General features: G+C 39.0%; 3 protein-coding genes across 5 annotated transcripts in view; 1 reads left to right on the forward strand and 2 right to left on the reverse strand.

Annotated features, from left to right (window-relative positions):
* Positions 1-90: 90 nt before the first annotated feature.
* Positions 91-17,319, reverse strand: ORC1 (origin recognition complex subunit 1). Its single transcript, XM_082766092.1, has 17 exons — positions 17,006-17,319; positions 16,748-16,852; positions 16,222-16,349; positions 14,642-14,811; positions 13,775-14,150; positions 12,812-13,112; positions 11,433-11,537; positions 10,877-11,078; positions 9,171-9,277; positions 8,519-8,620; positions 7,862-8,033; positions 6,094-6,201; positions 5,193-5,342; positions 4,111-4,230; positions 2,756-2,922; positions 1,807-1,894; positions 91-776 (listed from the first exon to the last, which is right to left on the reverse strand). Exons 1-17 carry the CDS (start codon positions 17,020-17,022, stop codon positions 582-584), a joined length of 2,613 nt encoding a protein of 870 aa, XP_082622218.1. The 5' UTR covers positions 17,023-17,319; the 3' UTR covers positions 91-581.
* A 644-nt stretch (positions 17,320-17,963) lies between these two features.
* On the forward strand, positions 17,964-23,586 carry PRPF38A (pre-mRNA processing factor 38A). The gene is made up of 10 exons (XM_082766100.1): positions 17,964-18,190; positions 18,274-18,433; positions 18,945-19,066; positions 19,566-19,651; positions 19,823-19,933; positions 20,358-20,470; positions 20,988-21,014; positions 21,092-21,189; positions 21,518-21,566; positions 21,813-23,586. Exons 1-10 carry the CDS (start codon positions 18,061-18,063, stop codon positions 21,853-21,855), a joined length of 939 nt encoding a protein of 312 aa, XP_082622226.1. The 5' UTR covers positions 17,964-18,060; the 3' UTR covers positions 21,856-23,586.
* The window catches only part of TUT4 (terminal uridylyl transferase 4), a 46,007-nt gene continuing 43,603 nt past the window's right edge, over positions 21,218-23,621 (reverse strand). Inside the window, exons 30-31 of one of the 3 annotated variants that reach the window (XM_082766084.1) lie at positions 22,579-22,641; positions 21,218-21,244 (exon numbers count right to left, since the gene is read on the reverse strand). In XM_082766084.1, coding sequence (XP_082622210.1) covers positions 22,608-22,641 — 34 coding nt within the window. In that variant the 3' untranslated portion in view covers positions 21,218-21,244; positions 22,579-22,607. The remainder of the gene's footprint in view (positions 21,245-22,578; positions 22,642-23,621) is intronic. The other 2 variants (XM_082766085.1, XM_082766083.1) reach the window with 2 other exon arrangements.

The raw sequence follows: 23,621 nt of genomic DNA on the forward strand, positions 1-23,621 counted from the left end.
AGCAATCCTCAATACCAAGGCAAGATGGCAATCCAAACAAAGAAAAAGCAAACAATTGCTTAAATGACCAGTTTCTTATTTTTACTTTCCTAGTATCAAGCAGTTTCCTTTAGATAGCCAATTTAAATATCCAGTCTTGACTGCAAATAGAAAGTTCATTTTCATTCCAAAGTATAGTCAAAGTTTAGGCACATTTTAGTCATGTGTTTTATACTCTACAACATTCAATGAGGGAAATAAATACCTCATAATGCCACAAATGACACTGCTGGTCTCAACAATAAAAAAGCTCCTTACTGATTAAGCTTGTTGGTAGTGATGCAAGTAATCAATTTATAAACCTCAGTTGAAAGGGGAACACTTACCAGCATATAGAAGTTTCCTTAAAACAGATAGTTTGATTTCAAATATTTAAAATGCTTCGAAGCACACTCTTTATTGTACAAAAGGTGCTTGGATACATCAAGCAAAAATATTTAGAAAAATACATTCCGCTATTTCCATGTTATCAACACTTAAAAAATTAAAATACACAATATTTAAAACATTTATACAAATATAAAAATAAAATCTCTATTGCCTTATTCATCCTTGAGTGCATACATGACATCATCCTGGCTGATATTTAGTCGCACACGCATGTGAAGATACTTATTACTGGACTCCACCAGCAAGAGCCTGCAGGCACCAAGCCTTGAGCAAATCGACATGATATCTGACACTGTGGGGCTCTGCATGCCTTCCATTCTACACAATGATATGTGTTGATGATAGACCTATTAAAAAAAAAAAGAATATGTAATTCCTGCTAAACTCCTGCTGCAATATAGTAGGCCAAGGTGAAAAAGGTAAGTTTCCCTCCACATCTATGAAAACCTAGTTTCAGTCTGTAGTCTTAACAGACTGCACACACCCACAAACAGCTCAGAAGGGCACAACACACCTTTAAACACAGAAGAATTCACCTGTCACTGAATATGCAGACTAGAAAACCTCTACCAAGAATTGGCTTTTCTATTTAGAAAAAGCAGAACAAAACCCCTTTTGGTGTTAGAGAAAAACTAAGGAAGAAAGATAAAAGATCAGTCTAACAAAATATTCTTTGATGTTCAAGAATTGATTGCCCGCTGCATCAGTGCGATCAACTGACACACATGTTCAGGAAGAAGGGACAGAAAACCTAATTGTAAGTCTTACTTACAAACCTGTAGAACCAGATACCGCTAACATTTTATGTAAATATACAGTTCTACATTATCATCATTAAGCATTAACATTTAGCTTCCATACTGTGAAACATAAAATGGACTCTGTACTTGACTCTGCTGGTGTATTTTATGGGCCTACTCAAAAAAATTGAAGCTATTAGTGATGTATCTGCCTCCATTGAGGAAGAGGGAGATGCAGAAATTGGAATTAACTTTGAGGTTTCCTCCCTCATCTATGTTACCTGGTATTTCCAGGTTATCATTTATTTCCTCCCTTATGAAATATGTTAGGTAAAGGCACACTATTTTCAGATGCAGACTAGAACATTACATGAGCCAGGCCACTGGTAATATTAACACAAGAGCAGGTGTTTCCAATGACAAGTATTTAGTCCCAATGAAAACAAGGGGTAACATCAATTACGCTTTACAGGTGGCCTGGACTACCATGTCCCAGTTTACCTTACTACATTTGTCTTCCATCAAATTCTAGAAATAAAAATCCCAGATATTTTAACGTTTATGCTTGACAGTTTTGACAGTGCTCCCCTTCCTTAAAAACAAACAAACAAAAAAACAACGTGAAACACTAACATACCTGTTGAACTGTTGCCTCCTCAACTCCTGCCCTGCGAAACTCTGCTAAAATTGCTTTCAAAAAGATCTGTTCGTGCAATGAGGCATTCCTGAATATCCAAACAAAAGGGACAGAAGTTAGTCTGCCAAGTTAAGAACTCGTGAATCCTTAGGAAGATGTCTGGAAGGGAAATTACCTGGTAACAATATTTAAACATAGGGCATTTTTCTATCTGAGAGGGGAAAAATGCAAGACATTCCACTTATGTCCACTACCCAATATTACAGCTTGCAGCTCTGGCACCACAGAACACTGCGTTTCACTCCACCTTTTTCACTATCTATAGGAGACATTTCATTCCATACAGAACGTAAAGCTTAATGACTCAATGAAAATGCCATGCAAAGTTTGATCACTGCACAGATCCTTGTTTCTTACGAGCACTTGTATTAGGAATAACATGAGACAAGTATTAATGTGGTAAACCCTCATGAATTACAGAACTGTGTAATGCCACATATTTGTGTATGTGCTGTGCTGGCAGGACAAGTCTGTAGCTACTTTAATAATTACAACCCCCCTACTGAGAATGGGGGAACCCACACCAGACACCATACCTGTGCTGCAGTGTGTTATGGTCAATTTACATTAATGACCTATTCACATTTTCCAGACCCAGTGTACAAGAAGCAGGGAAGTTTCAAAATCCCTGATTCAGACACTGATAGGCAAGCATCCTGTACAACTTTCAACAAGCAATTTCTGTGTCTTGGTTTCCCATCTTTCATTCCTATTTTGTATCCCTCTTCTAGCTGTGCTGCGGGCTGTGTTTTTTAAATCATATTCTAACAAAGCATGATGCATCACATACACCACTCAAAGGGGATAAAAGGGCAGACTGAAGGTTCTGTGGAAATCAGCAGTAAAAATGACACAAAAGCAAAGAAACACCTCTAAGAAATGTTTTTACCTGATCGCACTTATATATGGTGATGAAAACATTTCATCTATGGCTTCTGTTACGTGGGCCATCCTGACTATTTCAGGTGTATTCTTTTGGCTAGCAAACTCGCAGATCTCAGTGGCCCTTCTGCAGATATCAAGGCAACGCCTTGCGTCACCAGACAATGCTGCTACCTGAAAGTAAACATGACAGGTTTGTAGCAATATTTCCTATAAGTTGAGAAAAATATTTAGCAAGAATCAACAGACCAAAACAAACAAACAAAACTGGAGAGTATTGTTCATGTGGACTATGTCAAATAAATCCAGATTTGAAAAAACAAAACAGTCTTATAGATCAAAACCAAACAAAAGCAACCTCCCTACCCCGTCCTGATACAGTAATCACAAATTTGAGACTCAACTTGGTGTTATAACCATGGAAGTCAAAGGTTTAAATAATAATCAGGAAATTCAATATGAACAGTTTAACTGAGCACCAAAAGTTTTCAGAAACATAAAATGGAGACAATCACAATCCATGTTCACGTAGAAAGAAGGTGAGAAACAACTCTGTTTTCCCATATATAAGGGAATATTTTTTAGGAGTATAAGACTTCTTAAAATAGGTTTCAAAGAAACACCTGGGATAGTGAATTTAAACTTAGAAATGCCTGAAGAATATTGAGTATCCAGAATTTCTGAAACAAAATACTTCTTAAAATCCCGCTTATGGCTTACAATTTTTAATAGTTATGAATGTTCACTAGATATAGGGCTGGCCTGTTTTCCCCAGTAGAAACTCATGGCTTATGGGAGCCATAAAACCCTCCTGGAACCAAGAATGAAAAACCCTATAGAAAAATCTGATTACAAGTTGTTTGTGTAGACTTTCTGAAGAAAAGTTGTACTAGAAGGTTAGTCTGCAAATTCATCACTATTGTTCATAAAAAACTGTCCATAACAAAAAGTTAATGCTGTTTACTTTGACCTATTTAAGGGAATTCTGTTTTTAATCGTAAAGCAGTGTTTTCCAGAAAAAAGTTTGAGTATACTGTTTTGTAGATGGTCTAACATATCATTTTAATGCATTTTAACATATTCTAAAGTAAGACACTGGATAATGCATACATCTCCCATTTGAAAAGCTACTGATCCCTAAAGCATTATTTTTTGTACAGAGTACATAGACTGAAAATAGAACATATTACACTGAGGCCTTAAACATCTTGAGAAAGAAAAAAAAATAACATAGGTATTTTTCAGCATGCCTGTATGCTATTATTTTTTTTTAGCCCAACTACTGTTACGAAGTTCTCCCTCAGTGACTCCCTGTACTCTTTACCTAGCACAACAATGCAAATCTGTTCTGTGTGCATTTACCTTTCTGGAAACTAGCTGAATCGCATCTTCTTCAAATGCCTTCACACTGTTCAGTCTAGATGAAATAATTTGCTGTAACTGTTTATAGGTGTACGGCTGGAAGGACATTCTGGTAAGGCCCTACAGAAAACAATAAAATACAGTAAGCACAACCTGTACAGTTAGTAGCTTTAATTTCTCTGGTGGGACCACTCTCTTTCACATCCTTCTCCTCCTAGCTTTGATAAGCTTTTATTATTTCACAAATAGGAACCAGAAGAAATAAAAGTGCACATCCATAAATACAACAGACTGAGTGAGGATCTGTGGTTGGACCACCTCCCCAGTAGGCCTGAGGAGCAAGTGCTGCTTGCTATTAGAATTCAAGTTTCTATTCCAAAACAAATCAAAGCCACCCAGTCACAAGAATCTTTTCTAGACTCTCAGATCTTCAGCTAGTCTGCAGGTTTAGTGGGTGGGAGAACAATTCACAGTTACTGTGCAACTGTCTTTGAGTCACAGAAGGATGGAAGCACAGAGCACTGTTTTTGCAAATCACTTTTTATAGCAGTGTTGAAACGATGACCTAGGAAAATATATAAAACACATGTGTAGAGTGGTAAAGCATCCAATTTTCTGTCCACAGGTATCCAACAAAGAAAATCTACCAGCTGACAATGGAAAATGGATAAGTAATTAGGTGCCTCGAATGGAAAGGGAAAGAGGAAGGGAAAACAGAAGGAAATTTCTCTGAACTCCAGTGTAAGCAGCTTCACCATGAGGCATGGCATTTGATTATCCAAATACTAATATGTTTAAAGAGACATCTGCATTCTCTTTCTTAATTCATTCTTACAAGTACAGAGTATTCTTACACAGCATAATATCTGATTAGTGAGCTGGCTCCTGTACTTACTTTGCTAAGATTAATATGTTAATCATCTGCCCACTAGAGAGAAGAGGGCATTAAAAAAGCATTAACTTCTGTACACAGAAGTTCTATATAACCCACCCTACCTTTCTCCCATATTACTTTTGACTACATACAATATTTAATCGGTTCTCATTTTCTAGCATAGCAACAAAACTGTTAGAGGACATACCAGCCTGCTAGCTACTCTGTTCATCATTATTCTCTCTGGCAAGTCCATGGTGTTAGCAATGGCCAAGATGATTAACTTGGAGTGCTTTTGAGTTGGCCAGTCAAATAAATTGTACATCACATTCTGTTTTCGGGTCCACAGAAGATCAAGCTGAGGAGAGAAAAAGGGAGAGAAAAAATTTGACTGAAAAAAGATGGCCTTGTATTTACAATACTCGCTGGGGGTGTGAGAGAGCTAGTTCTGCCACAGAACACTTCTTATGTGATACTGAACAAGCTGTCTCTGTTGTCTCCTTTATTCATCTATTAATAGGACTGCATTTTCTGAATTAGGGCTCTGATCTCTTGGAAAAGCACAGTCCCAATAGATGTTTCAACACTATTCAACGCAGTATTAAGCTGGAATTTTTAAACACTACTGTGATATTAATATTACATCTAACAAGATAAAAACACCTTTCATGCAAGGACCTGAATCAGCTTACAGGAACGACATAAATGCATATTTGCTTGTTACTGAATAAAGCACATCAAAAGTTTCAAAATCAGATATTTCATTGTGAATGTTCTCACTGGAGAAGGCAGTAGCTTCCTGACAAAACAGAGCTGAATTCTATGGTACTTAGGACTTGACAGAACCACTCATTCCATGACTTAGACAAAAAAACAAAAAACATGAGAACCAAGGAGAGAACAACTTTGGCAGTAGGATGAGGATGCCTGCCTATTTACATTCAAGTTTTCAAATAAGACTAAGAGGAACTATTAGAGTGTCTTCTCTCCAAAGTCTACTTAGGCCATGTATGATATACTCTAAATACACACACTTTTTCCATCCTCCACAACCTTTTTTTTCCCCTTATGATACCATAGGAAAGAGAATGAAGGATTCCTCGTCTCACCTCATCCACTATAAGCACTGTGGTCTTCCTCTTTGGTCCAGGAGTACAGAACAGCTTTGCCAACAGTGTTGCAGCATGGGTTGCTGTCACCTTCTGTCCTGTCAGTAGCTGGACAAGGATTAAACAATGCTGCAAGGTTAAACTTCTGATTTCCAGGGTTTTGGTGTGATTAACTCTTACGTGATTACAACTTTTCTCTAACACTCAAGAACAACCATATGCTTGGTCACTCCCCACAGAATTATTGTTATTTTTAAGCGTGGCTCATGAAGACACTTAGCTCTACCAAAAACTGTCCATAAAAGAACAAAACCAAAAGAAAACAACTAAAAAAGAAAGGCCATTAGAATTTCCTACAATTTGTGCTAAATATAAAGATTCACCTAACATGCCTCAAGGTTTTCTCTGAACAGGAAGACACCTGCCAAAAATCTAAGTCAGTTGACAAGAACAGCCTGACTTCAGCAAACTTGGATGCATATTAAAATATTAATGTATCAGCAGCAGGACCTAAACTAAATAATTTAGTCAACTTTAAGCTAGGAAAATACCTTCAACAAGAACCGCTTCTGCGATAAGCACTGTGTCAAAACAGATAAGCTGACTGTATGTTACTTCTTCCCTTCCAGCTCCAAAGGCACACAGAAATTAAAGCATGACAAGTAAAAATTATACCGTATATGATGAATCAGTTGTTCAACATCTCAGAATCAAGCCATAAAATAAAATGGAGATCGCACATGAAAAGTTTATTTGCTCTCCAGAACAGCAGCTTCCCTTTTAAAGTACTGACTGTAGATTTCATGATTATTGAACACCCTGAAGCACAACAATATTATATACTTGTTTCATGTTTCCAATTCAATCAAAACCAGTCTGAATCACTCCTACCAAGCAGTTCCCAGAGGATTCTGATTCTACAGCTCTGGAACTGGTCATCCAGTATCTCAGAGTTCAGTTTGTTCTGGTGGAACTGGCACACTTACTGTACCCAGGCATTTAACTTTCTCACTGTCCAGGCCTTTGTGTTGCTGTTCCCTTTATTATATGCTTTCCTAAGAAAGTGATGTAACTGCAGTAATGGGGCAGAAGTTTTTAAGGAAAGGGACTGGATGCTTCAAGAAACACATCATTTCATTTCCAGATCACTGGCCCAAAGGTAGTCTAGACTGCCAAAGGTCTTGGTGCAGTTACTCTCTAACTGGCATCTTAATCCATTCCTCAGAAGGGTAACTCAAACCTGTGTAAGTACTAGCCGTAGTCCCAGGTGATACGCTGCAGACTAGTTTGTCATAAACATTTGAAATACAGTATGGTTGCTAGAGATGGTTCTTCTTTCACTGGATTGCTATGACTGATTTACAGTTAAGACCATCTAAGTAATTACTCTGTTACACTGACTTTCAGAGTTGTCATCTCAGTAACTTTCTAAACATGTGTACAGAAAAAGCTGTCGAAGGGTAAATATTAAAAGAATCTAGTTTAGATTTATTATTATTTAAACCAGGGTAAATGTTATAAATCAGATTATTTCCCAGCCAATGTCCTTAGGCAGCTAGAAGCGAGACAGTTCACAAAGCTGGGCACAGCCTTAAACAAATCTTTTTTAACCTGCTCTCAGATAAAAGCATACTGTCTCTCAGAAAGACTACTTTAGAAGTATTGATTGTTAATTGTCTCAAATCCTGAAACACATCGAGGATCTGATGGTAAAGTATAGGACTTCCCTTGTTTCAAAGCAGGGAGCCATCAAAGAGGCTTTGCTTACCTCTAGTATCTGCACATAAGCTTGGTGAGGGTCAGTCAGCTTCATGCCATTGATCTCTATGAACTCAAATGCTGGGACATCATCATTTTCTGCAGCTTGCTGAAGACAACGAATCACTTCATGAACAGTTGCAGTTTTACCTGTTCCAGGCACTCCAGAAATATACATGCACCTGTAAAAGCAGAACACCTTTTTAGCAGTCTGAGCAAAATTGTGACAAGAAGATGGAATTCCTGGGCTCAGAGACCACCCTTGAATACTATTCCCCTCTCTGTCACTTCACAAAATTCCCTGTATTTCAGTTAGTTTATATGCAAACAAGGGCATGCCACACATTGCAAGATCATGAGAATTTTTATAATTACTGAAGCAAATAATCTAAAATACTTTATAAATGCTAATTAATCTCTTAATTAAAAAAATACTTTCCCAGATGTTTAAAATTGACTAGGTATTTGTCTTAAATTTGAATCTGTAAAATAAAGGAGCCTATATTAGTTATATGCACAACCCACTCAAGTAGAAAAAAAAAAAGTAGGAAAACCTCCACTAAGACCTTTATTTTAGTCAAACGAGGATATATTTTTAAATAAAAGCAGTGTAGATTGACTGCTGTTATGCCACAGGTAGAAGTTAAAGCCTCAGCAACAAACTTACCCTCCAGTACCATCCATAAGTTTGCTTTCCACAAAGTTATATATATCCTGGAATTCTTCTTCACGACAGGGCAGAGATTCAGGGATAGCAGAAACATGCAGCCTTTTGACAAATAAATAAATTTAAAATTGGAAGTCCAAGAATTGCATTTTTCACAGTTCTACCTGAAGGGCCCACTGGTGAAAAACAAAGAGCCACCCTCCACCCCCCTTTACAGTTGCATGTAGCTTTTCAGATCTGTCTTACATAGTCTGAACACCAACGTCAAGTATCCAAAAAGAAATAGACTAGTCTCTCTCTAGTTTTCAAGCTTTTAGAATAAGAAGGCTGAATGATCGTCTTTGTAAGCAACCAGCATTAAATACATGATAAAGATCTAGCTGTTGTAATTCACACAGAAAAATAAGTCAAGGTAGACTAGGGATAGAAAGGTACAATAGCTTAGAGTAAGGGGTGAAAAAGCTAAAACTCAGTTTGAAAGACACAATCAATCCTGTAGGCATTTTTTCCCCACTGTGTGAGGACTTAGAAAGGCACATTTTTACCAAATTTATTCAATCTTGTAAAAGTTGACATTTCCCTATTTCAGCACAGCCTACAGTTCTGCATACCTGAAACAAAACTATCATTTCTTCCCTTCAGCAAACATTACCTTAATCTGGCTTCTTCTAGCATACTAGCTGGTTTCTGTGCTGCATGGCTGCGTCTGGGAATTTCAGGAGTTGCATTCCGGGGTGTCTTAGGCGTTCCTGGTAAAGACTGCAGAGAAAAATTAGAACCTCAAACAGATTTGCTAGATACAAGAATTTCTACTGGAGCCTGATCATTCATACAAGTTTCCAAAACGATACTGATGCATAATGACTACCTGGGGACATTGAAAGGGAAGACTAAAAGAGAAACAGTCCTTAAAAAGGAAATTACCACATAAGCCTCACAGTCTTTTTCTTCCTTGAGGGGAAAAAAAACTGGGAGGGGAATGGTGACACAGACAACTTTAAAATTCTTCAGCCAGTTAAAAGGTCAAGTTCTTTATATTCTTCTGAAGTCCTATGTTACAAAGTGGTCTGGATTTTAAGAAACAGCAAGCAAATAGAAACTGATTAATCTGAATTTCATTGTACAAAGAAAAAAAACATGCAATATCTGAAATATTCTTCCTTATTGTGCTTACAGGTTCTAGTTATGCTAGGGCTTCTGCATTAGACATTTCATAAATAGAGAAGAAATTACCCATTGTCAGTATGAGCCTGAGTAAAGGTGCTGAAGAGTGTTAACAGGTCAAGCCTAAGATCCATCAAACCCGGAATCTCATCCCAGGGATGTCCATCCCCAGTGGCTGTGACACTACAAGACAATGCCAGCCATGCTATCTTTGGTGTGGCCATGAACCCTGTAGAGCAACCCTTCTGCATTGGCAGCATCAGCACATTGGGAAGCCTTCAAGAATCAGGACAGCACAAAGTTGGGTTTATGGCTTACTGCTGTATATAGAGATTGTGCTGAATAAAGACTACATAGAAAATGCACTAAAGTGTCTCTGTGTGCAGTTTACAGTAAGAGTCAAAATGTTGGCTATAAATGGATGCTTAGAGAACAGTAAGAACAGGACAGGAATAAATTTCAGCCTTCAGCTATTTTGACTTCACAGGATTCCAAGAAATGGATGTAGTTTCTTTAGTAACCACCCCCATGGATCATTCTTGGGTACTTCCATGGTCTCTCACTGAACCCAGTGAAACTTCTTACAGTAACAATATCCCTTGCCCAAGAGCTGCACAGGTCTAACTACTCACTGAATAATTAATTACTCTTGTTTTGATCACAATTCCTACTAGGTTTATTTGAGAGCTTGTATCTTATATTGGGAGAGAAAATAGTCAGTTTCTGCTCAACCCTTCTGCCACTCATGATTTCAGAGACTTACCGTTATCTCTTCCCACATTGTCTCACTTTTAGGTTCACAGTTCACATACTGCTATTAATTGTTACCCATGTAGAATCAAATCCATCAATTTCATCACCTTTCCTGCCCTTCTCTGGATTTTTTTTTATTTTTATTTTTTTTTAAGAATAAGGGCTGAGAATAGGGCATAAATCACTAGTCAGCTCCCAGCCTAATCCAACATTTTCTCTTAGACTGACGTTTTTTGATCAACGTTGTCACGACATTCATGATATGCAAGTACTGCATTTTCGTAACTGTGCTGAAGTTCATATGAATCAAGCTACTGTTTCATTCAAAACTATGGGATTCAGATACTAAACTTTGGTACAATCGTATTGAGCATTCCAACAACTGGCTTAGAAATAACAAAAACAACTTTTTAAAATGTCAACAGCTACAAGGAACCTTACAGTTTTCTTTGGGGTCTTGGCAGGAGTGCGAACTGAAGGCTTCCTTGAAGATTTTGGGACGCTGAATGTTCTGCTTGCTTTAGTTTTCTTTTCTGGCGAACAAAGCACATCGCTATCTTCTTCCTCGCTACTTGAAGAGTATGATCCATCTGAGCTAGACAGAAAATCCTCTTCCTGGTTTGATTCTATCATATTTAATAAGCTATAAAAAACAGAAATGGCATGAGTTTTTGAAAGACTACATGCAATTCTACTCACTACAGAGTTTCATTTGATACATTTTCAGCTTTTCCTGTAGTTGCCATAATCAGCAAGTCAACATGCTCTCCACTTGAGCTGTTAAGTTTTCCATAGCTACTTAATAGAGTGGTTTAAAGGAAGTCAGTTTTCTGATGAACACTGAGTCAGCTTAATGTTTCTGAATACAAGACATTTTTCACTGCAATTAAGCTTATTTCTGTAATCATTTGCATTTCAATATTATGCTATACAAACTCTCAAGGCTTCAGGCTATCAAAAGTAACCTGAACAAGATACCATGGAAGTGAAAATGTACCTGATTTGCTGCGCAATGAGAGCACTTGTCTTCTTTGCACATGCTCTACGAGAACGAGGGGTGAGTACAGGGCTCAGACTACCCAGCTTCTGAAGGCCATTTAAGCTGTAAAGAAAGAACACAAAGCTATTTGTATTTCCTCTTTGCATCACCCTTGTAAAGATGGAGACAAGGCCTTTCAAACTTCAGGCACAGTTGTGTTGGAGTAACAGCCATTACAAACTTGTTACTTGTTATTGACTGGAAATGGCATGGATGCTGGCAGCATAGTTTGGCCTCACTGGCACTCGCTTTGACACATCTTTGTCCAGAAAAAAAAAACAAATATTTACATTCATGGTCTACACTAGAAAGATTTCCTATTATAGAGTGAGTGCTCCTATGACTGTTCTCCTTCGGAGTCAATTTTTCTATTTGAGTTTTGAGACTCCTCCACTGTCAGCTTAGGAACTTGATCCTTACTGTTGAAACATTTCACCATTATTGGTTTTCCTATTAGTAATTCATCTTATTATACGTTTTTAACATATGCTTTAATTATTTGTAGACAAAAATAAAATCTGAGAACTGTCTACAAGTGCCACTGAAATGCTTTACCTTAAAAATTGAAATAGCAATAGTTTTTATGCTATATATAATAATTGACAGAAGGGGGCGAATCCCTCAAGTGTTGCATCCACAAATTTACTATTTGAAAGGAAGAACCTCACTGGTTTCTGGCTTCCTGCATTGTTTTATGTAAAGGTGTTTGATCCATTCTCCCCCTGGCCCAGCTTAATTCCATTTTTAAAGACTGAAGATATACTTACACGATAATTACACTTTGAGTTCTTTTCTAAACAGTAGTATGAAAGTATACACTTAATTATCACGTGAACTCTTATGAGGCAATCAGAGCTCTTCCTACAGTCTGGCACATCTCAGTAGTTGTCACAAATAAGGCACATCTGAGCTTGTACCACATACATACAGAGACTGCAGAGAAAGATTTTTATCCAGGTTGCTGAGTACAAACCTCAATGATCAGTTATATTTCAATTCTCTTTCATATCCCTTTCATCACCCTACCATTCCCAGTCCTCTCTCTGTTCTTCTAACTGGGAGCTGCTTGTGCCCAGTTTTAACATCAGCTCCTCTTACAACCTTCCCCAATCTTCCATTCACTTCCACGTAACACGCTTGCTCTAACTTCACCACAGCACGTTTGTAGCTATTGAGGCTATGCCCTATTCTCTCACTGATCTTAACAGACAACGTGTGGGACACAAAGGGACTTTGCATGCTTTTCTCTCCAGAGCTCTTTCCTAAGTGTGCTATTTCTAAGTAGTTCTCTTAAAGATACTCCATACAAAAATGATTACGAAAATGCTATCACTTACCACATAGTGTCATCTTTACTATTACGATTCTTGGCTTTTTCGTTAGATTTTTGGACGTTACTATAGTAGGGGGATAATCGTTCTGTATCACTAAACCTCTGCTGGTGCTCTGCAGCATCACCCACTGAATTTGAATCATCATCAGGACAAGGCATTTTTGGTGGTGAGCCTAGAATTCCAGTGAATTTTACTTTTCGTTTAGCAGCTGATGGTTCTAACGTTACTATAGAATCAAAGTCATCATCCAAAAGCTCCAAAACATCACAGTCCAGGAGCTTGCTTTGAGGAAATCTTGTGGGACCTAGGAATCAAGAGCAAAATGAACTTTTATCAGGCTGTAATGTGGATGGTTTCGTTAACTTTCAGAAGATGTAGTATGATTGGCTTGGTGGCTGTTGTTTAAATGAAAAGTGATGGCATTAAGCTTCAGGAACAAAGAAAATCTCACTGGAAGGCATGCATTCCTTCTCCAAAGACGACAAAAAAGTACTACAGACTGATTTTTCCATTTCTAAACTCTCTCCATCACTTACAACTTTACTTAGGCTTCAGTTTGAATATAGTGTGTTACAAAAGGCCAAATGTGCTTACTCAGCCAGCCCAGTTACATTCTAATATACCATTAGCTAGAAGATTGAGGATATAAAAAAAAAAAATGGAGACATTACAATGTCAAATTAGTCTGACTGGTAGCATTTCAGAAAGCACACACATTAATTTAGACTTACCAGTTACAAATAAAACATTTGCAACAGTAATTGAACATAAGCAGTATAGTTGCTTGAAATAACAGACATATAAGAAGACAAAGAACTGCTAGCACCAAACACATGGGCTCATCCCAAAGCTTAGATAAAGTAGCTAAAAATACAGTATTGCCACTGTTTAGACTACCCAAAAATGAAGAGGCACAAAACATGCTACATTCAAAACCAAATGGACAGAAGATTGCCATATACATACTGTTCAACTGTAGCTTCTTCCTTGCTGTTGGAGTTTTGGTGCCATTAGCCACTCTTTGTGAATGTCTCTCCTTAGACAGGGAAGACTTGGAAGCAGAATGTTTTGATTCTATTTCTACCTCAACATTTTTTGTTTTCACGACACTCCGAGCAACCTTCTTGGTCTCCTCTTTCATGGAGGAAATGATATCCAAAGGAACAAACGAGTTCAAAGAGTTTGGGACGCCATCTCCTTTCTTGTTAGCTTCTTTCAGCTTACAGAACGTGTCACTGGACAAAGCCTTAAAGCATTTCCCATCCCAAGACTGTTTCACATAGAAAATTTTTTCCTTGTTTAATGTAATGGGTAGTTCCTCCTTTGGATGTAGTGGTATTACCTACAAAAGGAGAAAATACCAACACACACATACCTTAACATTTCCCATTAATTTAGCATTCAACTATTTTCTATTTACATATTTTATTATTGGAACTCACAGAATCATAGAATTGTCTAGGTTGGAAGAGGCCTCAAGATCATCGAGTCCAACCTCTGACCTAAAACTCATGCTATCTTTCATTACAGAAGGCAATGCTTTCAGTCTAGGTATACTTAGCCTAGCATAACTTTACTGTACTACAGGCCTCCCATCACATTTCTTTCCATGCAATCCTCTAAACAAGCTGGCTGCCAACAACCAAAGTCATTTTGGGATGGAGGAAGGAACATTAACAATTTTGAACTCTCCTATACAATTGCTTTAACATACAAATACACATCACACGTTTGGTTTGGGAAGGAGTAAAGTAGATGCACTGTTCTGTTACACTTTCCAAATTGTTGTGGTTTCTTTCTTCCCTGTAGGTATAGATGTGCAGCCATACATACCAGAACACTTTCAATAATTGTCTCCACAGCTATATCATTGTCGTAGCCAGAAACCTGATCAAAAAATACTTCTTGGCAAGAAACCTCTCTTTTAAGCAGTTTCCGTTTATTCTGAGGTATCTCTGTAATATGAGAGAACCACTGCACAACTGCGTGTTTCTGCTGAGCGCCTGTAACAATGAAAAGAAACCAGTGAACACTCAGAATTTTGCTGCATCAGAAATAGTTATTACCTCAATGACTTCTGCAGAAATATTGGACAAGACACTTTACATACAAGTAATGAAAGGCAGGGTTCTTCCTTAAGAACTTTTAGTTTAGACAGGACCAAAAAAACAGGATGGAAAATATCACTGCTGTCTTTTTCCAGATGGTCAAGACAGAAGGAGAGAAATTGGCTCAAGTTCGCACAGAGTCAATACCAAAATTAGGAACCACCTTCAGGTCTCTGAAGTCTGAGTTGAGACTTTCAAGGCTTAAGGTACTACCTGCACAGAGTCTCAGAGCACACAACACCTGCAGACCAACTAATCCACCAGCTCACTGTCGCAAATTAAAAAGGTTCCGTATTTGCATGCATGTGTTCTAGCTGGACTCCACTAACTGAAGGCAGTGACATAAAAGGAGAACTGAGAAATTTCAGAACATTTTTTGTAATTTCAGTGTTATTTTAGAAATAAACCACGAACATTTGTTTGCTGCCTTAAAAATATAATCAGATAATCCTGCTGTGAAATATACAGAAGTCTGAATAAACAATATGAGCAGATTCAATGTGGATATATTTAAAAAAAAGCATTTTGAACATATTACAATTGAATATGCTCCTCTCTACATATTCAAAGATGAACTCTTTAATAAAACAAAGCTACGTATCTTTACTTTGTCAAAAATGCAGAAATTAATGAAAAGAATGTTCAGTTATGCTACAATAAATGTGCATTAGTAAATATGTATCACTCCAGCTTATGTTTAAAAAAGTAAAGAATTAAAAAAAAAAAATACAAAATATTACCACAGCCCAAAACAAACAAAAGGTGTTCAAAGAAATCAGATATAGCTAATGTATAGTTTCTTATTCAGCCAAACTTTGTGCTGCCTACCTGCCATGGTCCATTTGTTCATATCTCCCTCTATAAATAAGTAGTTCTACAGGGGACAGAAGTAATGAGCCCCATTTATTCAGCCTTGTACCTCACGTCCCTGGTGTCTAATAAGATGCAAGTACCAAGGCTGTAGCACTGTTGCTCTGTATGAGTTTTCCAATCTCTAAATAAAGCATGAGCTCACACCGTCTTCCTCAAGGACCACTTCTTTTAAAGTAAACAACTAAGCAAAAGATTTTGCCTTTTAATGCCTTTCAACTCTGCTTTAACTCTCCAATTTAGTTGAAATTAGCCATTAGCCGCAAACATCTGGGGAGTATGTGCATATAGATGCAGTGATTCCCAAAACCTAGTTTCCTTCATAACTTTGGCCAGTGATGCTTTTAATGCCAGCTACATTTCTGTGATACAAGCGTCTTTAATTTAACGTTTCTCAGATAGGAGGTAATTTTTTTTTTTTTAGTTATTTCTTACCATCTTCATACAAATCCAGGAGTTGTGCCACAAAAGGCCGATCTGCATTCTCCCCTTCTATTAAAACAAACTCTCCAAGCTGTATACATTTTTCTGTTCTGGTTCTTTCTGATTTTATAATGATCCCCCTAGAAAGTGACACACACATGCATATTAGCAGGATTTCACATCCTTTATAAGTCACATATCATTAAAACTGGTGATATGCCTGCCAGCCTTATAGCTAGTTATGGCCCACTTACAAAGGCTAAAATTCGTTTTCCCTATTAAAAATCATGTAGATTTTAAATAGTTAACACTTACTCTCAAGTTTAATTAAATGCTTGTTTAAATATTATACAATTTACAAATCAAGAGCTTTATGACAACTTTTTGTTATTTCCATAAAGTGTTGTGACACAGTATGGCAAAACCACTACTCCTTAGAAATATTTCTCCTGCCACAGTAACCTAAATGATGTCAAAAATTTAAAGAAGCCTGCACCGTTCAAGTTCCCCTGAGAAACCAGAAATAAATGTTATTTACTTGTACTGCAAAGTCCTCAGTTTTCTGTCTGAGCTTGTGGGTTTTCCATACCAGGAGTAAATAATTTTGGTCTGCTGCCGGGTGTTCATGATTCCTAAGGAAAAGCTAAAACAAATAAACAAACATTTTTTATTTTTTTTTTTTAAATAAAAGCAAAGAAAGACCCAAGATAGCCGGACTGCTAGAACTGCAATAAGTTCTTCCAGTGAATATGAAGGAGCTGGCATAAATGGGTTGATCCACAGAAACCTACCATACCTGACACCTGCAGACATCACTCCCTCAAGGAAAGAGGAAAAAAGGAAAGTTTTTGGTAGCGCGTTATCCTTTAACTCCGTGTTTTTTTTTTTGTTTTTTTACATCCAGCGTTTGATTAACACATCTGACAAACAAACGATTCCCTTGATATCAGCTTGCTCATTTGTTTACAGATCAAGTTACCAGGACTGATGTCTTCTGTTTCACCAGCTACCAAAACTCTCCCAAATACTGGAGGCTAAGATGCAGCATTACTGCCGTCTCCCCAAGCTCTATTTCCCCCATCTCCTTCTCTGAAGGCAGTTTCAGCTCCCAGCAGCACTGGGCTGTTCAATTGCCCGGCTGCGGCCCCTCAGCGCCCATCACCACAAGGCCCCCAGCCCGCCAAGGGCCATTTTATCGCTGCTTTTCACCCAGCTCCCTGAGGCCAGGCGGGTGAAACGGCGACGAACGTTTCGCTTTTGCTTTTTATTTTTCCTAAAGAAGAAATTTCCCTTTGGGAACGTGCCGCTTGCCTCAGGAAAACGCAAACCGACGACGGTTAAGGGCGCTCCCTCAGCGAGCCCCAGTCCCTCAGAGGGAACCCTACTCCCTGAGAGAGCCTTTCTCCATCAGCGAGGCCCCCGGTTCCCTCATGGGGAGCCCGCCCCCTGCTCCCTGAGCTCCGTGCTTTGGGAAGGGGCCGTAACGGCCGTATGGGATCGCCCCACAAAGCCCCCCACCCGCCCGCTCCCCTCAGGCCCGGGGCCGCGCTCACCGCTCCCCTCAGCGAGCCCCGCGCGCGCAGCGGTGGCGGCAGCAACAGCGCGAGCTCCGCGGTGGAACTTCCCGCCAAAGCGCGCACGGGGAGGAGGGGGCGAGCGACGAAGGAGGAGGAGAAGGAGGAGGAGGAGGAGCTCCGCCATATTTGTACCTGGCACCCGCCGCCCAACAGCGGCGCCGGAAAGGAGGCGCCTGCCCGAAAATAAGGTGAAGGAGTCGGAAGCGGAATCGGTCGCGGCCCGTGACGGAAGCGGGCAGCGGGAGGGAGCCGCCGCCGCCGGGCTGAGGCGGCCATGGCGAACCGGACCGTGAAGGACGCGCACAGCATCCACGGCACCAACCCGCAGTACCTGGTGGAGAAAATCATCCGCACCCGCATCTACGAGTCCAAGTACTGGAAGGAGGAGTGCTTCGGCCTCACCGGTACGGCGGGGCGGGCCGGGGGGCTCTGAGGGGCTGTGAGGAGCCGCCCCTCGCCCCCTGACGGGCTGTTTTTCCCCTCACAGCCGAGCTGGTGGTGGACAAGGCCATGGAGCTGAAGTACGTGGGGGGCGTCTACGGCGGGAACATCAAGCCCACGCCATTCCTGTGCCTGACGCTGAAGATGCTGCAGATCCAGCCCGAGAAGGACATCATCGTGGAGTTCATCAAAAACGAGGACTTCAAGTAAGCCTGTGCACGCTCTCGTGGTGGTTTTCTATTTGTAACTTCTTGTAATGAATAAAACGCGGCTGTCCCAAACAGCCAGAGAAACGCCAGACAAGGTTTAGCTTTCTCTTGTGTGTGGTAAAATTCTTCCTAGTGCATGGCCTTCATCTTGCTTTTGAAGAGCTTGTTTTCTGTGTCGTGTAGGTTGTTGACATTGCTCACCTTTATGGTGTGTGCTGTCTGTGCTAAGGCATTTCTGCCTGAAGTACGTACGCATAACGAGGTGCATTAACACAGCCGGAATCAGCTACTTTCTCTTTCCCTAATCACTGGAAGTGATAATGCAACTCCTGCATGCATAAACAACCCGCACAGAGGACATGTATCTGCTTGAATACTTGAAGGAGAAATCTATGATAGTGTACTGGTTTTCTTCAGAAGTCTCTGAGAAATTTCTCTCAGAAATTCCTTTTACCCAAACTGCTAACTGTGCAAACAATGTAAATAAGTGGAATGGTTTGCCTTTTAGGTACGTCCGAATGCTCGGTGCATTGTACATGAGGCTGACAGGCACAGCTATTGACTGCTACAAGTATCTTGAACCGCTCTACAATGATTATCGAAAAATAAAAAGTCAGAACAGAAATGGGGGTAAGCAGCCTTACGCTGTTATGATTTCTCGATGCCTCATAGATGGCCTCTTGTTAGAAAAATGTAACATGATAAATATTCTCTTTTAGTAATACAGCTTAAAATTGGGAAAAACATTTTTCCCCATGTTCATTCTTTCCCCAGTGTTCATTCTTTGGCTAGTTTGTTGCTGATCTTCTTGATGTGTACAAACAACAACTGTCTTGCTTATTTTGCTTTCTTCACGTGCTTGTGTTTTCTGTTGGACACTGAAACTCAGTTCCACAAATACCAGAAACACCACTCATGTGAGCCCTGAGCGCTACTAGTCCTACTATATCCTATGCATTGTTTGCCATTTCTGCAAGACAGATCTAATGATTTCCCTTATCATGATTTTAAAACTGTTATATGTACAGCACCCTCAATGAAGTTGAGGCTCATATATATTGAGGGTGCGTTTCATCTTTATCAGCTAGCATTAATCTTGTCTTTTAAATTCTTCTTTCTCCCCTGCTAGAATTTGAGTTGATGCATGTGGATGAATTTATTGATGAACTACTCCATGAGGAACGTGTCTGTGATATCATTCTGCCTCGATTACAGGTTCGGAAAAGTGGATGGTCTAATTGCATCAGATCTAGTAGTTGTATCAGCTACTGGCTTGTTGCTTGAAGCTGTGATTCAGGCCCTTAGGGCATGTACAACGGGCACATCAGATGCCTCCTTAGGTGTTTGTTCTTGAGCTATGTAAGATAAAGCCGTAATTTCTTCTAGAAACGGTATGTTCTGGAAGAAGCTGAGCAACTCGAGCCTCGTGTTAGTGCTTTGGAAGAAGATATGGATGATGTAGAATCTAGCGAGGAGGAAGAGGAAGAAGACGAAAAGGTTAGTGACCTATTTGCAGAGGGATTGTTTAAACTGGTGCTTGGATGAATCACCCCAGGCTTTGTGGCCTATGAGAAATGTTTGAGGGGAAGCCTCAGAAAGCTGTTTACAGCTCTTACCTCTTCCCTTGATGGATTTTTATATAAGCTGCCACTGAGAATATTTTAGACTCTAAGGTGCTTTGTCAAGCTTTCCTGTCTGCTGAAACTCACAGATCTGGATCTGTTCTGTGCTACCTAAATGTGTTCATGTCAGTTGTCTTATGTACATAGGGGAGAAGGTGATGATGAAAGTTATGGTGATGATCATAGTCAGTTCTGAACAATAAATAAACGAAGTACAGCAGAAGTCCTTCATGAATTAAAAAAAAATAAAAAAAAAATGAAACAACAGTTACAGAAATATTTTTCCCCACTGTTTCCAGCTGGAGCGAGCACCTTCTCCTGACCACCGCAGAAGAGGCTACAGGGACCTTGACAAACCTCGCAGATCTCCAGCCGTGCGATACAGGCGGAGCCGGAGCAGGTCTCCACGAAGGTGACGCATGGCTCTTTAAGCAATACTTTTACCTAGAATGCTGCAGAGCGTGAAGCATGAAAGTGAAGGTGACAATTCAGCAGAATTTCCTACACCTAATTTCTTTAGTCACATTCTAAAGTAAGGAGTTACAGTGCACAGCTGCAGTCAACATTTGTCTGTACCTTTCCCTTGTCCTTCAGTAACTCTTGAACTTGCTGGCCAATGTCAGCTAAATCTAACAATAGAATGAAGACACTAAAGGGAACCAAGTGCTTGTTTACATGTAAGCCAAAGGTAGGAGAGAAAATCCAATTTTCTGGCTCCTACCAGCAAGAATAAAATCGTGACTTAACTCTTCAGCTCACTGTATGGGCCAGACCAGAAGCATGCACTGCCTCTCGTGCATTGGGCCAAACAAACACTAGGAATATGGGAAGGTGCAAGGGAAGCTGTGGTAGTGTTGCCGGGGAATGCAGGAAATGAAACTGCTGGTTCTCTTTCTTCTTTAATGACCCTCTTTCTCCCCCCACTACAGGCGAAGCCGCTCTCCAAAGAGAAGAAGGTATTACTTTATTCTATTATTTATTTTTAGTGTGTGTGTTTTTAGTATGGCTATCTTATGAGATTCTTTTCTCTCAGTCCATCACCACGCCGGGAGAGACATCGCAGCAAAAGCCCGAGACGACACCGGAGCAGATCCAGGGAGAGGCGCCACAGATCAAGATCTAAATCTCCAGGTATTTCTGTAGTTTACACGTTAAATGTTGCATGTCTTTATCAGCAGAATATCCACTGCAAGAAAAATCTGTGTCATGGTATCAAGAAGCTAGCTTATAAGGTAGATTAACCGCCTAAAGTGATTAGTTATATGAAAGCATTGCTGGAGAACTCCTTCAATACATACCAAATTGCCTTGAGTGCATTTTTCAGGTATTTGACTGCCTAACTAAAGCTAGAGTTCTGCTATTATCTACAATACTGTCACCAGAAGCAGATTGCATTGACAAAACAAAAGAATTCCAGGGTCTATGGAAGTAATCGTTACTTTTTTTTTTATTCTTATAGGGCACCACCGTAGTCACAGACACAGAAGTCATTCCAAATCCCCTGAAAGGTAATATTTCTTGGTGTATTTCTTAAGAATGGCTTTACAGTTGTAGGTAGTCTTACAAGTGTCATTGAATCTTGGGAACTGAAGATCTTCTTACAGTGTTAAAGTATTTCATGGGGTACCTCCTCCTGTGTTAATAGTGAAGTCATTATCCATATTTGACTGCAGAAAACGCTGAACCACTATAGATCATGTTGATTTTATGACAAAGCACTAATCATTGTTTTACATAACTGTTTTCTGTTTCAGATCTAAGAAAAGCCACAAGAAGAGTCGCCGAGGGAATGAATAATGGTAACTCCAGCAATCTGGGGACCTGGAAGTATGGTCTAATACTGTCCTATCCGCTTTACGGGACAGCTGAATATGTACTGGCTGCTTTAGCAGCTCATTTCTTTAGTCCATCTCCTCTTGTATAAGTGTTTTTGTTTCTTTGTTTTTTAACTAAAAGAAAGCTAAAGATCCTCTTTAGGTAGTTACTTTCTTACTCTTGTGATAGAAGTTGAGGATTGTTTTTAAAGTGTTTTTCTCAAGGCCTGTAAAAGTCAGTGAAGAGCAATAATAAAAGGGAAGCTGTCTTTAAAGGAGTCTTCTGGTTTCTTTTGTAATACTTCTACATTTCTAATTGAAGCTGGCTTTACTTTCAAATCAAGGTAATGTTTTGACTAACAGCTGCTGCATTAAATTACTAAAGTTAGAATGTGTTTAGGTCGAACAGTGAAAAACTATTAGCCTAAAATATAGTAACCCTCTATTACAGAAAAGGAAGTGATGCTATGAAAATCCAGTATGCTTACAAAAAGCCGAAGGTAACTTAAATCTGCTCTTTAACACAGAGCTGTCACTTGTTCCTTTGTACAAATCATCCGTAAGTCTAATGATACACTTCTGATACCAGTATCAGACAGTTCAAAAGTGTCAAGTAGAAAAAAAAAGTTTTTGCCTGAAAAGCATTGTTAACAAGTACAGTTAGAGACAGTAAACTACTACTTTGAACAGAGTATTTATGGCCTACCTGTGTCACTCTCCCACAATAGCTCAGCTCTAGCATCCCTCAACATTAGCATTCAGTGAAACCCTGTTTTTCAAATGAAAAATATTCAAGTTCTTATTCAAGTTACGGTTCTTAGTACATTTAATGACATGGCAGGAACACAGTTGTGCTAAGTCCAGTTTGTATCACCCCTTTATTCGTAATCTTGCTTCAGGAACGTGGGCAGCCAGTTTTATCACCTGAATGCTACATAAACATCCCAACTTGTCTATCTTATTTTTTCCACATACTGCCAAATGAGTGTTGACAACACAAAGTAGTAAGCCAAATTAATTTATGGAAGGTCCATTTTAGAGTTACCTCATTGTACAGCTTTTTTTTTTAAGATAATTTTCATATTAGTTTAGAAAGGGTATAAACAGAAGAGGTGTACATTTCCCTCAGATCAAGTATTCTACAAGAAAGACAAGCCTGCAAACGGCACAGGGAAAAACATGCACTGATTGTATGTCTCATTTTAAACGAGATAAAAGATGACTAGCTTTAATACCTAAATATAAGTTGTTTTTGTTATTCTAATTACAGTCAAATACATACAAATAGGGAAGAGGAAAAGTCTTATATCCTTTTTTTTGCAGTTTTATTTTTCTTTTAAAAAGTTTTTTGGCACTACATAGTTCTGTAAAGAATAGAAGTGACAAATTTTTAAACACATGAAATCCCTTTCTAATTTTATTTTTTAGAACAATATATATAAAGTCTGAAGCAACCAAAGTATGAATACAGCTAATAGAAAATAAAGAACTTAATTTTAAAAATTCTCTCTCTTTACAGTTTATCAAGATAAAACAAAACACAATTCCCCTTAAAAATAGGGTAATAAAATAGATGAAATTTGTATCACTTAGTTTTGTGATACTAGTAAAAACTATAGTTCGTATCTATGTACAAATGATACAGTTTAAAAACAGTCTTAAATAATCTTGTATCTAAACATGTTGCATTAAGATTTTAGATCAGAACCTGAATTTTTCCTCCCCTCCCCCACCCACCCACCCACAACC

The sequence above is a fragment of the Aythya marila genome (assembly GCF_965140915.1).
Source record: "Aythya marila genome assembly, chromosome: 8".
Taxonomy (NCBI): domain Eukaryota; kingdom Metazoa; phylum Chordata; class Aves; order Anseriformes; family Anatidae; genus Aythya; species Aythya marila.

Excerpts from the sequence above, each read along its gene's own strand:
- ORC1 (XM_082766092.1), bottom strand. Across the intron at positions 14,812-16,221 it reads CCTGGATTTGTATGAAGATG|GCGCTCAGCAGAAACACGCA; the intron begins GTAAGAAATAAC and ends TCATTGTTACAG. Across the intron at positions 13,113-13,774 it reads GAAGAAGCTACAGTTGAACA|GTCCCACAAGATTTCCTCAA; the intron begins GTATGTATATGG and ends CTTGATTCCTAG.
- PRPF38A (XM_082766100.1), top strand. The coding sequence starts at position 18,061 with ATGGCGAACCGGACCGTGAAGGACGCGCACAGCATCCACGGCACCAAC. Across the intron at positions 18,434-18,944 it reads ATCAAAAACGAGGACTTCAA|GTACGTCCGAATGCTCGGTG; the intron begins GTAAGCCTGTGC and ends TTTGCCTTTTAG. Across the intron at positions 19,934-20,357 it reads AAGAGGAAGAAGACGAAAAG|CTGGAGCGAGCACCTTCTCC; the intron begins GTTAGTGACCTA and ends CACTGTTTCCAG.